The sequence below is a fragment of the Paramisgurnus dabryanus genome, chromosome 7 (assembly GCF_030506205.2).
Source record: "Paramisgurnus dabryanus chromosome 7, PD_genome_1.1, whole genome shotgun sequence".
Classification (NCBI taxonomy): Eukaryota; Metazoa; Chordata; class Actinopteri; order Cypriniformes; family Cobitidae; genus Paramisgurnus; species Paramisgurnus dabryanus.
Genome location: NC_133343.1, coordinates 7,006,776 through 7,023,591, shown reverse-complemented (window position 1 = coordinate 7,023,591; position 16,816 = coordinate 7,006,776). Strand labels below are relative to the sequence as shown.

At 38.1% G+C, this 16,816-nt stretch overlaps 1 protein-coding gene across 1 annotated transcript in view; it reads right to left on the bottom strand.

Annotated features, from left to right (window-relative positions):
- The window catches only part of kalrnb (kalirin RhoGEF kinase b), a 136,999-nt gene that overhangs the window by 45,625 nt on the left and 74,558 nt on the right, over positions 1 to 16,816 (bottom strand). Inside the window, exons 16-28 of the mRNA XM_065293678.1 lie at positions 12,000 to 12,119; positions 10,772 to 10,990; positions 8,996 to 9,145; positions 8,576 to 8,690; positions 8,373 to 8,488; positions 6,630 to 6,752; positions 6,238 to 6,420; positions 4,616 to 4,743; positions 4,386 to 4,452; positions 1,607 to 1,713; positions 1,229 to 1,298; positions 864 to 953; positions 111 to 203 (exon numbers count right to left, since the gene is read on the bottom strand). Coding sequence (XP_065149750.1) covers positions 111 to 203; positions 864 to 953; positions 1,229 to 1,298; positions 1,607 to 1,713; positions 4,386 to 4,452; positions 4,616 to 4,743; positions 6,238 to 6,420; positions 6,630 to 6,752; positions 8,373 to 8,488; positions 8,576 to 8,690; positions 8,996 to 9,145; positions 10,772 to 10,990; positions 12,000 to 12,119 — 1,581 coding nt within the window. The remainder of the gene's footprint in view (positions 1 to 110; positions 204 to 863; positions 954 to 1,228; positions 1,299 to 1,606; positions 1,714 to 4,385; positions 4,453 to 4,615; positions 4,744 to 6,237; positions 6,421 to 6,629; positions 6,753 to 8,372; positions 8,489 to 8,575; positions 8,691 to 8,995; positions 9,146 to 10,771; positions 10,991 to 11,999; positions 12,120 to 16,816) is intronic.

Sequence of the window (16,816 nt, the reverse complement as noted above, 5' to 3'; positions counted from 1 at the left end):
TCCAGAACTTTGTTAAATAAACTTAACAAGTCCCTGAAATGACTTTACACGGAGTTTTAAAACCCTGTGGTTATATCACAGTGTGAAGAGGTAAAAGCAAACAGGAGCACCTTTAACAGAAGCTGGTATTTGGTGATTCTCTGGACGGGTTTAATCAGGTACGATGAGATTGAATTGGCCAGTCCATGTCTCCGCTGGATTTCCTGTGTGAAACAGTGGAAAATCTCAACAATGCTATAAATATAAATGAGGTTTACAGTGAGTTTAATGAGCTCAACTACACACTATTAAAATAAAGGTTCCTAAATGTTCTTTTTGAAGTTAGTTAGTCACATGCAGAAAACCTTTTAAACCTTTAAAAAAAGTTTTTAAATAGCTGAGAGAAATCACAGGTAACTTTTCACCTTGCAAAAGACATGGCACGATCTAGTCACTTGACAAGAATGCCAAGTGTTTATTTCAAGTTGCCATCTCAGAGCTAAACAAAAAATGCAAGGCAGAAGTGAATTCCTCTCAAAAAGAGCTTTTCACGTATATGGCAATATACAACCCAGAAAAACAAAATAATCACAATGTCAATTTCCTTCGATATTGTGCAGCCCTACCTAACAAGCTTACTAACTAATTGGGTTGTTTTTAGCAGGGTCTTTATAAAATGAAAACAATTCAGATAATTACAAATAAAACAAATTTGATTAATTTTAAACCTCAACTTAGTTTTTTTTTTAACTCTCCCATGACCTTGTTATTTATGATCTGTGATTAGGTTTTATTGATTCAGATGGATGACTGCAGCTCTTTAGCGCCCCCTGTATACTCAGACCTCAACGGCACAAACGGGAGATAAAAGAGAACCAACTTACATCAAAGAACCTCCCGGCCTGACCCTGAATCAGCTGACTGGAGTCGGGTTTGTTTTTGCAGTAGGTGACGTACATGTGGAATTTATCAGCCTTACAGACGGAGACAAATAAAAACACATTCACTGTTTGTAGTGAGTTGGTCATACAGTAAATATAAATACATATTCAGAGCTTTTAAGTTTAACTATAATGATCATCATAATGCAGTCTAGGCCAATATCCCATCTGTACAACCTCGCAGCACGCAGTGGTTTTTAAATATTCATATGGAGTTAAATGATTACGACTTTCCAAACTACAACCACAATATGTTCGCTAAACAAAGATCTTGTTTTATGAGCTACAAATGTGATGCTTCATCTCACCCAGGTGACGAAACAATGACCCACGTCTTCTGGAAGCTGCTCGTAGTTCTCCAGCTCTTTCAGAAAAACGCTGCAATACAATTCAATGGCAAACAATTAACAAGAGCAAAATAACTAGATGTTTACCCAACCGTTGCAAGATGATTTGATTTTCATTTATGTCTGTAGCACGAATGGTGTGAAATAAATTATGCACAATATTCATAAAAAAAGAACCCTAACCTTGATCAGTAATAGCAGCAAGTAACAAATTACTTGCACATTTACAGTCCATCACAATAACAGCTTTACAAGCCATCAAAGTGACATCTAAACTTAACGGTCAACTACGGCACCTAAACCTAAAAGTCGAGCATGCTTAAAAGACTTAAAACATACTTGTTATGGAACTCGTAAATCTCCTGAATGTTTCCAAAGATCACATGCTCTTTGTTGGCGATTCCAGGTGGGATCTCCGCCCCACTCGTCATTTCCCATAGAAATGTCTGTGTATACATTCACAAGAAAGGTTAGTTTACTGAAAAATTACAATTCTGGCTTCATTTACTTACCCTCAAGTTGTTCCAAACCTGTATAAATTCCTATGCTGAACACAAATAAAGATACTGTGAAAAATGTCTGGGGCACCATTGACTTCCTTAGTATTATTTTTAATGGAAGTCAATGGTGCCCCAGATATGCTTAGTTACAAACATAATTCAGAATATCTTTTTTTGGGGGGGGGGGGGGTCAGCAGAACAAAGGAATTTATACAGAAAAATTACACAATTTAGATTTTTGGTTAACCATACCTGAATAGTTCACACAAAAATAAGAAAGTTGTTTTACACTCTTGCACATTTCAAATCTATTTATTATCTATTTAAGTATTTCAATGAATACACCAGATTTGTCTTTGTGCTCCAGAGCATTGCGTTAGCTGCGCAAAGGGTCAAGGGTTCGAACCCAGGGAACACACATAGGGTTGAGCGGGGCACAAACTAATGCGGGGTTAGTTGTAATGCAGCTACTTTACATATTATTTCTGCAGGGCCGAGCAATCTGTGCTTTTGGTCATTTTCTCTGACTGTCACAAGATGATCTCCTGTGAATTTGTAAAAAGTTTTGATATGTTTTCGTTAAGATATTAACTCTTTCCCTGCCATTGACGAGAAAACGCTTCCACGCCAATGACGAGTTTTTCCGTCTTTCCGCAATACCGCTATTATCCACTAGGTTACGCAACTTTTTAAACCCGGAAGTATTGCTCTATGGCAAGCTGCTGCATGTCCGTGTCTGTTTTAAAGATCGCTCTGAATGGGATCTCTAAGAAAAGTCCGTCACAAAAATGGAATTATCTCTGCTTTTTGCTCAAAATGTGGTGTTTTTGCAGAAACCTACCCATATTCAAAAGCTGATTGCAAAAGAACTACTGAAGGTAGGATGAAACGTTTTTTTTTTTTTTTTTTGAAAGCAGAGGGTCTGTTCTTTCATTTGGTATATTGTATGTTTATATATTTGAAGAAGAACATTTTCTGGAAGACATTAAACTTTTGTGAAAATCATGAAAAACGCTGGCGCTGGCTGGCAACTTTTTTTAAAAACGCTGGCGGTGAAAGAGTTAAACAAAGTTTTGGAGGCATAAAAGTACATTTCTTCATCTTAATTTTTTTTCGATTTCTGAGTTGGGTGTGTAAGTCACCAAACCCAACCTTATATTATTTAATCACTGTCTTGTTACCTAAAACATCACACTATTTCAAAACATGTCAGCAACTCCTAGTAAATTATAACACAGTGTTACAACTAAGCCTCCAGTATACAATGATAATGAAATAAAAACTTAGTAAATACTATTCTTTAAATAACTCACAATTATGATTTTTTTGTCTTAATTGTGCAACCCTTTCTAAAAAATCTATTTATATGCATTGATGCATAATACAAGGATGGATAGATGAAGGATCATGGATGGATGAATGTGTGGATATCTATCTATTATAGGCAGATATATAAACAATATCCACCTTTAGTATATAGACAGAATTTGTTATTTGTGTTTAAACTAAATTTTCTAGAAGGTGTTACAACAAACCCTCTGTTTGTTACAATAAACCCCACCTATGGGGTAAGTTGTAACGTTTGCACTCCTGTCACTTTCGGTGTAATTGTACGATAACGGTAGGTCCCACAAACAAACTTTAAGTGTTCATTTGTAGCAGAGACGTGTGTGTTGATTGTGTAAAAAAATTATTCATGTAACTTAAATATTTTTTTAATAATAGAGCCAAAGTCAAAAAGCATTAGGTTGTGCCCCATACAGTATGTATACCTTTTTATAAGTATGTATAAGTTGCTTTGGATAAAAGCATCTGCCAAATGCATAAATGTAAATTTCTTTAAATTAAAAGTTTTCTCAAATATGAAAATGAGCCCATTATTTACTCACCCTTATGCCATCCCAGAATAGGGCTGAACGATAAATCCGCCGCTCCATCTGAAAGCAGCTGATGCCGATTTATTACTAATCAAGGAACCGGCTTTACTGACGAGATGCAGGACAACCGCGTGCAATTTATCGTCCAACCCTATCCCAGATGTAAATGACTTTCTTCATTTTTATATTAAAATGCAGTCATGTTCTCATCTTATATGCTGCTCAACATGGTGAAGCTCTAAAAACCAAACACACCTATTATTAAAGTAATCCAAATGTCTCCAGTGGGTTATGAAGAAATGTCTTCTAAAGCTAAACATGATGTTTGTGAGATAAAACGCGAAATATATTGAACTTATTCAGTGACTGAACCCAAGGGTCAGCATGATAAATTCAAATATGGCAGCAAGTCGATAACGTTGACTCTAACTGGATCTCCTTCTCTCTCACTTTTCCTGTGACTATTGAAGTTGTCATATGTGTGTTTTGTCAAACGCAACAACCAATGAGACTGGAAGCTTTTGTTGTGCCTACATATTTAAATTTGCCACGCTGATCTGTGCGTTTAACAAAAATACTTTTTACACATGGCTTTGATAACATGACATTTTAATAATTATTTGGTTTTGTTCAACTGAAGAATAAAGTATATACATCTGGAATGGTCCAAGGATGAGAAAATATTTCTACAATGTTAAACGGAAAGTCATCGATTCTTGTAGATGCCAAATTTGCACTTACCTCCAAACACTCCTGTAGATCTCGCACGTAAGCCTTCTCCGTCTGAAGCAGCTCAGCCATGATATACCTACAGAGACACCACCAACACTATTTAGCCATTTGAATGCCAAGAACGTCTGAGACTGCACAACGCTAACTCTTCAGAAAACCATTTAGACTAAACCGGGTTGTCTGTGAAGAAGCTATCGATGCTTTGATGTTCGGTCGCTCTGAGAGGCATCCACACTTACTCCTTTTTTCTGGCAGATTTCTTCTTTTCCTCATTTTCCTCTTCATGATCAGGGTCACTAAGATTGACCTCTGGGTCAGTGTGGGTCAGGCTGGCCGGGATAATGTCCAGCTCTAGGTCTTTATGGTCCTGTTGCAAACAACAGAGGGATGCTAGCAACGGCAAGGTCAAGGGTTCGATACCCAGCAAATGCATGCACTTGGCATATAGCTTGGAAATACTGTAAAATGCTTTGAATAAAAACATCACTGAAACTGGGTACTGAAATTATGTGAGATTTTTTTTATGGGGCAAGAAATGAGTTGATGCAACCTTCAGATTGAGAAGTGTTTGTGTACAAGTCAACAATCATTTCAAAAAAGATAAGGACGAAAAAGTTCATTGTAAGTTTTTTAATGTGACCCTGGACCACAAAACCAGTCATAAGTTGCATGGATAAATTTGTAGCAATAGCCAACAATCCATTGTATGGGTCAAAATTAAAAAAAAATTATGTTTAACATTCATTTGGCCAATTTAAAGGCAATTTCCTCAATATTATTTTTTTTTTGCACCTTCAGATTACAGATTTTCAAATAATTGTATCTCGGCCAAATATTGTCCCAATCCTAAGAAACCATAAATCAATGAAAAACCTATTTATGTATGTATAAATCTCAATCTAATTTTAAAGGAAAACACCACCGTTTTCAATATTTTACTATGTTCTTACCTTAATGTAGACGTGTTAATCCATGCATATCTTTATTTAATGCATGCACTAAATTTTTGTACAGCACGTCATTAATGTGTTAGCATTTAGCCTAGCCCCATTCAGTCCTTAGGATCCAAACAGGGATGGATTTAAAAGCCACCAAACACTTCCATGTTTTCCCTATTTAAAGACTGTTACATGAGAAGTTACACGAGTAAGTATGGTGGCACAAAATAAAACATAAAAATTAGAACTATATTGTATGGCGGAAGAGCACTTAGTTTGCAGCACTTTGACCTCAGGCGCAGTAATATTGATGGAAGTTTGAGCAATATAGTTCTCTTTTTTTCCACTTAAAAATGTATTTTGTGCCACCATACTTACTCGTGTAACTACTCATGTAACAGTCTTTAAATAAGGAATACATGGAAGTGTTTGGTGGCTTCTAAATTCATCCCTGTTTGGATCCTAAGGAATGAATGGGGCTAGGCTAAATGCTAACACATTTACAATGTGCTGTGCAAAGATAAAGTGCACGCATTGAATAAAGATATGTATGGATTAATTTGTCTAAGTTGAGATAAGAACATAGCAAAATATTGAAAAACGGTGGTGTTTTCCTTTAAAAAAATTCAAAATTCACCCCCATGACTAGTTTTGTGGACCAGGGTCACGATTTAATGAAAATAATAAAGCAATTAATGACATGATTAACAGCTTGACAAGGGCAGTCGATCTTGTGAAAAGTAACAAGTCAATTTCCTTAGAAATTAAAGTAAAAAATTTTTTAAATGGATATGTCAGCTTTTGGAAAAACATTAGCATGCATTTTGGCCTCTAAACCACAACACAACATATATGGCCAATTTTCATTCCATGGGGTCTTTATCATAACATACAGCATACGGCAACGAATGAGAAAATCTCACCTCAGAACACAGCCCCAGCGCGCGGTCCAAGTTACAGCGGTATTGACCCATCCGCATGGAAAAGTCTCGGTACCGCCTGTCCACCGTGGACACCCATCTCTTGAGCTCTGTCACGTGGACATGCCCCTTTTCCACCAGACTACCAGCCAGCTGGATCAAGAGCTTCACTTTCTCCTGCGTTTGCTGGAAGATAAAAGAGTAGCAGATTTATCTACGCAAACCAACAAAGCAAACCTCCATCTATAGCTAAACAGAGCTAACAAATATTGTTCGATCGCCTATTGACTTCAATTCATTTATTTGTGACTTTACAACCATTTGCATATGTATTGTCTGTCTAGGCATCTATCCTTCCAATTATCCATTCAGCACTATCAGTACCAGGTTTTTACCTTAGCAGAAACACGGAAATCTTCATACTCTTTCAGTAGATCCTGAGTTTTTTCGCTGGTATCACCAGGCGTTGTGTGTGTGGATAGAAAATATTCCCCTGTGTCCTGTAGCCAGTCTATGGCCTGCATGAAAGACATAGTTTTAAAAATGGAAAAGTGATTTCATGTGTTTATGCACGTCTTCTGTCATTGGACAAGCATTTACTTTTTTACCATAAAATGGACTTATCTCAAACAAAAAAGAGCTTGTTTATACAATACAGTTGAAGAATGGAGATGTTTAAATGGGGTGTAAACTTCAAAAGTGAATGGTGTCTTCAAGGGGCTGTTTATACCTGGTATTAAGATGCGTTTTCATCGATCGGATCACAGGTGGGCGAAAAAGACACATTCAGGTTTACACCTGGTGTTTAAATGCGTCTCTTTTGTCCACCTTCGACCACTTCTGACCAGATTACTTTGAATGGATGGTCTGATGGTCTGCATTCTTATAAACGCGAGCAGGAGAATTTATGTTTTTTTTTCTCTGATTATAAATTATAAAACAACCTTGTGCAACTTTCATTCGAAATGGGTAGGGGGCTATGTGGTTTTTGATAGGTAAACTTTATTTGTAGTGTTAAGAGAAGAAAAGCTATGGGAGACTGTATTGCACCTCAAATGGTCCGGGTGCGTTTTTAAACATTAAAGGCACACAAGGCAAGTCTGAGTATTATCTCTCTAATAGCTCCCCCTAGTGTCTGGGAGTAAATGCGTTCTATATCTAAGACTATACGAGACTGAAGGACACCGGGTCGGATACAGCGAACTTGCAAGTGGGGTATTCTTCCTACAGACGGTAGGGGCGGGCGAGAGAGTCTTCATTCGTCATGTAATGAGTCATTTAACCATATACCGACTTATGAAGATGATTTATTAACATAAAAATGCTGCCTTGTGTCCCTTTAAAGGAAAACACCACCGTTTTTCAATATTTTACTATGTTCTTATCTCAACTTCGACAAATGAATACATGCCTATCTTTTTTCAATGTGTGCACTTCATCTTTGCACAGCGCGTCATGAATGTTTTAGCATTTAGCCTAGCCCCATTCATTCCTTAGGATCCAAACAGGGATGAATTTAGAAGCCACCAAACACTTCCATGTTTTCCCTATTTAAAGACTGTTACATGAGTAGTTACACGAGTAAGTATGGTGGCACAAAATAAAACGTGGAGATTTTTTAAGTGGATAAAAAATAAGAATATATATTGTATGGCGGAAGAGCACTTAGGTTGCAGCACTATCTACTCATGTAACATTCTTTAAAAAGGTAAAACATGGAAGTGTTTGGTGGCTTCTATATTCTTCCTTTTTTGGATCCTAAGGAATGAATAGGGCTAGGCTAAATGCTAACACATTCACAACGTGCTGTGCAAAGATGAAGTGCATGCATTGAAAAAAGATAGGTATGTATTAATTCGCCTTTATTTATAAAGTTGAGGTAGAAACATAGTAAAATATTGAAAAACGGTGACGTTTTCCTTTAAAGACGCAGTCTTTTTTTAGCTCGTCACTTAACAAGTAAATTTTGCCTAGATGTTTTTAAAGATGATAGATAAGATATAGAATAATAATTTAAACCCAATATTAACAAAAATGTACATACAACTTATTTTTTTATTTTCCTGAAAATATTCCAGTGCGACATCCGACGTGTTTTCCCAGAACGCATCACAAATGAGTTTAACACACTCTCTCACCTGTTTGGCGTGTCGTTCAAACAGAACATACTGTTGGCACTGGTCTAAACGTCTCTTTTTAAGAGTCCAGAAATGCAGCACACGATTTTCTCTCTGTAGCAGCTCACTCAGTATGGCTAAAAACATGTATGATACAATCAATGAACAATTACGAACATTCATAAACAAACAGACAATATAGTGCTTGTAAATCCTGAACTGACCTTTGACCTGGGACTCAGTGGCACGATTGTGGGTGGCGACCCCAGGCATGCTCACGTTATTTCGATGGATGTATTTGAGAAAGACCTCGGCATTACGACGTGCTAACGTACATGCCTGAAACCCGACAAAACAAAACATTTGGACAACTGTGTTTAATAAGTGTGGAAGGGCAACAATGTGATAATAGTTGTGACATCATTACCATAACATTTTGATGTTAAATTTACATAAGGTCAAGGGATCATTACAGTTAATCTATATTGTAAAATTAAAGGGTTTTATGGTCTTTTATGGTCATCTTGTGGCCGCTTTAAAATGACACAAATGTGATAGGAAATTTTGCTGTAGGTGCATTTGTATTAAAAAGAAAGATTTGTCAGAACTGGTAGGAGGGTGTTTGCATGTCTATGTGTGTGTACCTTAAGGAAAGCCTCTTTTTGCTCCAGGTGTTTGCCGATGAGCGGGGTCACATGGTCCGTCTCTGCAGTTGAGCCCAGTTTATCGTGACCTCCACACCAGTCCTCTTCTCTCCTGTACTCCAGCTCCAGACTCTCTAATACATTACACACCTGCCATGGGGAAAGCACACACACACACATACACACGGTTACATACACACAATGTCACGTGGCATCAAAGTTCTTATTTAACATTATCCTAACATTTAATATTAGGGCTGTCAAAAGATTAATCGCGATAAATCACATCCAAAATAAACGTTTGTGTTTACATAATAATATATGTTAGAGCTGGGGTAAACGTCTATTTATTAAACGATTAATCTGTCAACTATTTTTCCGATTAGTCGACTAATCTAACGACTAATTGGACGATTAATCTAATGATTAGTTTCTGTTGTAGTTTCTGACGTCATTGACGCGTCGCAACAGGCCTAATATATGTGTGTGTACTGTGTGTTAATATTATGAATATAAAAATACACACACATTCATATATATATTTAAGAAAAATTTGCATTTAAATACTGTATACACATTTTAGGGCTGGGAAAAGATTAATCGCGATTAATCGCATAAAAAATAAAAGTGATTTTTGGCATAATATATGAGTGTGTGCTGTGTGTAATTATTATGTACATATAAATACACACACATTCATGTATGTATTTAAGAAACATTTACATGTGTATATATATATATGTGTATGTATATATAGACGGTTTCATCGGACGCATGTGATACACGTCTGGATCCGAACTTTACTTCCGGTTTCTTTTTTTTTAATGGTCTGACTAGTTGCTAAACTGATCTCTTGAACAAATGCCCTCTCGAAAATAACAAATGTTTTGGTTTCCTAGATAATCTATGTGTTGTTTTTTGTTTGTTATATAAATAAACTACGTTTAAAGAACTTTGTTGTTATTTATTCTTAGCGGAGCTTACCGGAAGTTACGTGCGGACCGCGACAACCGCTTGTTTATGTTGTTACTGCTGAAACGGTCTATATATATATATATATATATATATATATATATATATATATATATATATATATATATATATATATGTTTTTTTTTATATTTTATACATTATATATAAATCTGACATGAATATATGTATGTGTGTGTGGTAAAATATACACAATAATTACACACAGTACACACACATATAATTTGCAAAAAAATAACTTTTATTTGGTATGCGATTAATCGCGATTAATCTTTTCCCAGCCCTAATACATTTACATAATTTATATTATATATAAATATAACCATTTTTTTTTTATATATACATGATTGGGTGTGTTTTATATATAAATAATAATTATACACAGTACACACATATATGCTATGTAAACACAACCTTTTATTTTGGATGCGATTAATCACAATTAATCTTTTGACAGCCCTATTTAAAATATAATACAATCTAATAATAAGCATAGGGAAAAGAAAAAAATCTGAAAATAATGGTATAGTTTGTATATAATGGTATATAATGTTTATTTAATGTAAGTTCTATTTAAAAACAAAACAGGCAATGGCTCTATCAAAAAGGTGGTTTGCTCTTTCAATTGTAAGGTGGGACTACAATCGCCATATTGACTATCAAGTGGCTTCTCCCATTCATTTCATGAGTGACATTGCCGATATATACATTTTTCACTAGTTAACATCATCGACCACAATCTTAGACACTAGTAATGGTATCTTTCGTATAACACCTGTAACCCACCTGCTCGGATGTTTTGTAGAAGGCCACAGAGGCGTTAACCAGCTTTAATCGGTCCTCCATCTTCAGCATGAGGGTTTGCCAATGAAGGGCCACGGTTTCAGCGCAGGCTCGTACGGCATCCGGGTCATAGTGGCCGGCCTGCAACAGCAGCTCCGCCCTCTGCTGGAGCTGCAGGGCGCTCTGATGGGTACGCTGAAGGGAGTCGGCATGGAGGAGAGACTGCGGAGACCGGAAAGAGACCAGCTTTTGAGAAGTGGCTCGTTTTAATTCTTGAGGTGTACTCGAATTCAATTCGTAAACTGTCAGTACACAAGGACCGCGGGAGATGAGGGAAGGTCAAGGAAGGGTTCTACTGGAGAGCAATTAAGATGATCAGCTAAACGTCTTGCTGTTCAAGGCCAAAACCGTCAAGGATGAAACACAGCCTGATGTCTTTATTAAAGCATGTGCCTTATAAATTTACCAAAAAGGGAGAATTGTCAATTTTGCACATTTATGTGTGAAAACCAGAGCTTGAATTTGACCGCAAAATGTGTCAGGTTGTTACCACGGTGGTAAATGCGTTTTCAATATTGGTTTGATCGTGTCATTCTACCGGGGCCGATTGATGAGGCGGTGATGAACATTATGACTTAACTACAGGAACATTACAATCAAAATAAGTCATTATGCATGCGCTGTTCACAGTCAGAAGATGCACTCATGCTGAAAGAGAGATGCTGTTGGGAACAGGGAGTAAATGAAAAAATGTCAAGCAAGCCCTGTTGTAAATTAATAAAACATACCGTCTCTTTTCCCGCATTGCAAAAGAAACGTTGGCACCTATATTCAACACCGACATGCTTTGATTTAAACCACCTGTTGTTAGTTGAGAATTATAAGCAGCTTTTTACTGAATGAAAACTTGGTGTGCATTTCTTACTGCTCGTAAATTTGCTTTGAGTAACTGCTTCAGCATTTTCCATATTTTAAGATGCTTGCGACAAAGGGGGCGATATAATGAATCGACCAATTCATCCTCTGTTTATGATAGATTACAGTAAAGCGACGCCAATCTGACAATGTTTGCATCATCTGTTCGATGCTAGCAGAAAAATGCATTTCATATACGGTAGGTGTACACAGCTTGATGTTTAACACCAACGCCCATCTAACAGGAAAAGCATCATTGGAGCGCTGCCTTGGAGTCTTTTAAGGAAAGTGTGAGTGTGTGTAGGTGTGTGTGCACCTCGATTGCGAGCTGAAATTGTTCGTGCTCTCTCTGAAGTTGTTCCGCCTCAGACAGGGAACCAGCGTTGGTTGTGCTCGCCGTGAGCATCGACTCGCCGTTACGAATCCAACCCAACACCTGTACATATAATCGCATAAATGGAAATGCATTAACACATGTATGCAAAAACAGAGACAGGCAGTAGCTTCAAAATATCTTTCTCTTTTGGTGGTCACAAAAACACTTAAACAATGTTAAAGGTACACTCAAAATTCCTTCCTTAGTGTTTTTGTCTTGTTTCCAGTACAAATATATACACATTTTTATATCAATACATTAACTTGACCTAACATAGGTCTTGCTTTCTGAAAACATATATCAAAATTAAAGGTGCATTGTGTAAAAGGATCTCTTGACAGAAATGCAATATTATATACATAACTATGTTGTCAGTGGTGTATAAAGATCTTACAATATGAACTATATTGTTTTTATTACCTTATAATGAGCCATTTTTATCTAAATACACCGTGGGTCCCCTTACATGGAAGTCGCCATTTTGCGCCATCATTCATTTGTGTCAGCAATTCACAATCTTACCACTAAAAATCTACATACTGTAGTGGACGTTTAAAGAGGTAAACTCTAATTATGTTGGCTTGAGAAAGCCAACATACTGTTGTTGCACTTAAACTTATTATGTTGGCTTGAAAAAGCCAACATATTGTTATTGCTTTTAAACTTATTATTATTATTCTTCTTAGCACCCCAAAATTTCTGACACTAACTCGTCCTAGAGCTTTCAAGCTACATGCACCAAATTTTCCACGGACCTTAAGACTGGTCTGACTTAGTGTGCTATATCTTTTCTAACTGATGGGACCTTCCAAATTCCTAAACGGGGCGCTCAAAGACCCCAAAACTCCCATTTACTTAACATGGAGACAAACTTTGACGGGTCATAGCTGCGAGTGAGAAACATGTAGAAACTTGTGGCTTACCACATTTAAGGAGGCGGACAGGCTCTGTAAGAACATACATCAAAATGGGGTGTAAGCTGTACCCCTGGGGTGTAAGAGGCCCCCAAAATTTCCCATTGACTTATAATGGGGCAGGAAACATGCCCATATAAAGGAATAAAAGCGTCCCAGATGGAATATCTTAACTTTAGAGTGTCGTAGAGACATGGGGGTTGGACCGTTTTACTTGTGGCTTGAAGGTTGATCATTATGGGATGCCATTTTTCTCCCTAGCAACCAAACTTAGTACCCTAGCAACGGAATAAACAAAGCCTTATTTCTCCGCTTCAGAACATCTTAGAGACACGGGGGTTGGACCGTTTTACTTGTGGCTTGAAGGTTGATTATTATGGGATGCCAATTTCCTCCCTAGCAACCAAACTTAGTACCCTAGCAACGGAATAAACAAAGCCTTATATCTCCGCTTCAGAACATCATAGAGACACGGGGGTTGGACCGTTTTACTTGTGGCTTGAAGGTTGATCATTATGGGATACCATTTTTCTCCCTAGCAACCAAACTTAGTACCCTAACAACGGAATAAACAAAGCCTTATATCTCCGCTTCAGAACATCTTAGAGACACGGGGGTTGGACCGTTTTACTTGTGGCTTGAAGGTTGATCATTATGGGATGCCATTTTTCTCCCTAGCAACCAAACTTAGTACCCTAGCAACGGAATAAACAAAGCCTTATTTCTCCGCTTCAGAACATCTTAGAGACACGGGGGTTGGACCGTTTTACTTGTGGCTTGAAGGTTGATTATTATGGGATGCCAATTTCCTCCCTAGCAACCAAACTTAGTACCCTAGCAACGGAATAAACAAAGCCTTATATCTCCGCTTCAGAACATCATAGAGACACGGGGGTTGGACCGTTTTACTTGTGGCTTGAAGGTTGATCATTATGGGATGCCATTTTTCTCCCTAGCAACCAAACTTAGTACCCTAGCAACGGAATAAACAAAGCCTTATATCTCCGCTTCAGAACATCTTAGAGACACGGGGGTTGGACCGTTTTACTTGTGGCTTGAAGGTTGATCATTATGGGATGCCATTTTTCTCCCTAGCAACCAAACTTAGTACCCTAGCAACGGAATAAACAAAGCCTTATTTCTCCGCTTCAGAACATCTTAGAGACACGGGGGTTGGACCGTTTTACTTGTGGCTTGAAGGTTGATTATTATGGGATGCCAATTTCCTCCCTAGCAACCAAACTTAGTACCCTAGCAACGGAATAAACAAAGCCTTATATCTCCGCTTCAGAACATCATAGAGACACGGGGGTTGGACCGTTTTACTTGTGGCTTGAAGGTTGATCATTATGGGATGCCAATTTTCTCCCTAGCAACCAAACTTAGTTCCCTAGCAACGGAATAAACAAAGCCTTATATCTCCGCTTCAGAACATCATAGAGACACGGGGGTTGGACCGTTTTACTTGTGGCTTGAAGGTTGATCATTATGGGATGCCATTTTTCTCCCTAGCAACCAAACTTAGTACCCTAGCAACGGAATAAACAAAGCCTTATTTCTCCGCTTCAGAACATCTTAGAGACACGGGGGTTGGACCGTTTTACTTGTGGCTTGAAGGTTGATTATTATGGGATGCCAATTTCCTCCCTAGCAACCAAACTTAGTACCCTAGCAACGGAATAAACAAAGCCTTATATCTCCGCTTCAGAACATCATAGAGACACGGGGGTTGGACCGTTTTACTTGTGGCTTGAAGGTTGATCATTATGGGATACCATTTTTCTCCCTAGCAACCAAACTTAGTACCCTAGCAACGGAATAAACAAAGCCTTATATCTCCGCTTCAGAACATCTTAGAGACACGGGGGTTGGACCGTTTTACTTGTGGCTTGAAGGTTGATCATTATGGGATGCCATTTTTCTCCCTAGCAACCAAACTTAGTACCCTAGCAACGGAATAAACAAAGCCTTATTTCTCCGCTTCAGAACATCTTAGAGACACGGGGGTTGGACCGTTTTACTTGTGGCTTGAAGGTTGATTATTATGGGATGCCAATTTCCTCCCTAGCAACCAAACTTAGTACCCTAGCAACGGAATAAACAAAGCCTTATATCTCCGCTTCAGAACATCATAGAGACACGGGGGTTGGACCGTTTTACTTGTGGCTTGAAGGTTGATCATTATGGGATGCCATTTTTCTCCCTAGCAACCAAACTTAGTACCCTAGCAACGGAATAAACAAAGCCTTATATCTCCGCTTCAGAACATCTTAGAGACACGGGGGTTGGACCGTTTTACTTGTGGCTTGAAGGTTGATCATTATGGGATGCCATTTTTCTCCCTAGCAACCAAACTTAGTACCCTAGCAACGGAATAAACAAAGCCTTATTTCTCCGCTTCAGAACATCTTAGAGACACGGGGGTTGGACCGTTTTACTTGTGGCTTGAAGGTTGATTATTATGGGATGCCAATTTCCTCCCTAGCAACCAAACTTAGTACCCTAGCAACGGAATAAACAAAGCCTTATATCTCCGCTTCAGAACATCATAGAGACACGGGGGTTGGACCGTTTTACTTGTGGCTTGAAGGTTGATCATTATGGGATGCCAATTTTCTCCCTAGCAACCAAACTTAGTTCCCTAGCAACGGAATAAACAAAGCCTTATATCTCCGCTTCAGAACATCGTAGAGACACGGGGGTTGGACCGTTTTACTTGTGGCTTGAAGGTTGATCATTATGGGATGCCAATTTTCTCCCTAGCAACCAAACTTAGTACCCTAGCAACGGAATAAACAAAGCCTTTTATCTCCGCTTCAGAACATCTTAGAGACACGGGGGTTTGACCGTTTTACTTGTGGCTTGAAAGTTGATCATTATGGGATGCCAATTTTCTCCCTAGCAACCAAACTTAGTACCCAAGCAACGGAATAAACAAAGCCTTATATCTCCGCTTCAGAACATCATAGAGACACGGGGGTTGGACCGTTTTACTTGTGGCTTGAAGGTTGATCATTATGGGATGCCAATTTTCTCCCTAGCAACCAAACTTAGTACCCTAGCAACGGAATAAACAAAGCCTTATATCTCCTCTTCAGAACATCATAGAGACATGGGGGTTGGACCGTTTTACTTGTGGCTTGAAGGTTGATCATTATGGGATGCCAATTTTTTCCCTAGCAACCAAACTTAGTACCCTAGCAACGGAATAAACAAAGCCTTATATCTCCGCTTCAGAACATCATAGAGACACGGGGGTTGGACCGTTTTACTTGTGGCTTGAAGGTTGATCATTATGGGATGCCAATTTTCTCCCTAGCAACCAAACTTAGTACCCTAGCAACGGAATAAATGTTAGCTTCATTCTAGCTTCATGCTAATCATGTTAGCTTCATGCTAGCTTCATGCTAATCATGCTAGCATCATGCTAGCTTCATGCTAATCATGTTAGCTTCATGTTAGCTTCATGCTAATCATGTTAGCTTCATGCTAGCTTCATACTGATCATGCTAACATCATGCTAGCTTCATGCTAATCATGCTAGCTTCATGCTAATCATGCTAACTTCATGCTAATCATGCTAACTTCATGCTAATCATGCTAACAGCCAGATAGCCTACTAAAACAAACTTCTGTCAAACCATTTTAAATGTTCAGGCTACGCTTTTTCAAGCCAACATAAAGTTTGTCCTCAAACTTTAATATCTAGTTATTATTATTATTCTTTTTCTTCTGAGACTAAAATTTCTAACTCTAACTCGTCCTAGAGCTTTCAAGCTACAGCCATCAAACTTTGGACAGACTTTCGGTCTGATCTGACGAGGTGTGCTATATCTTTTCTAA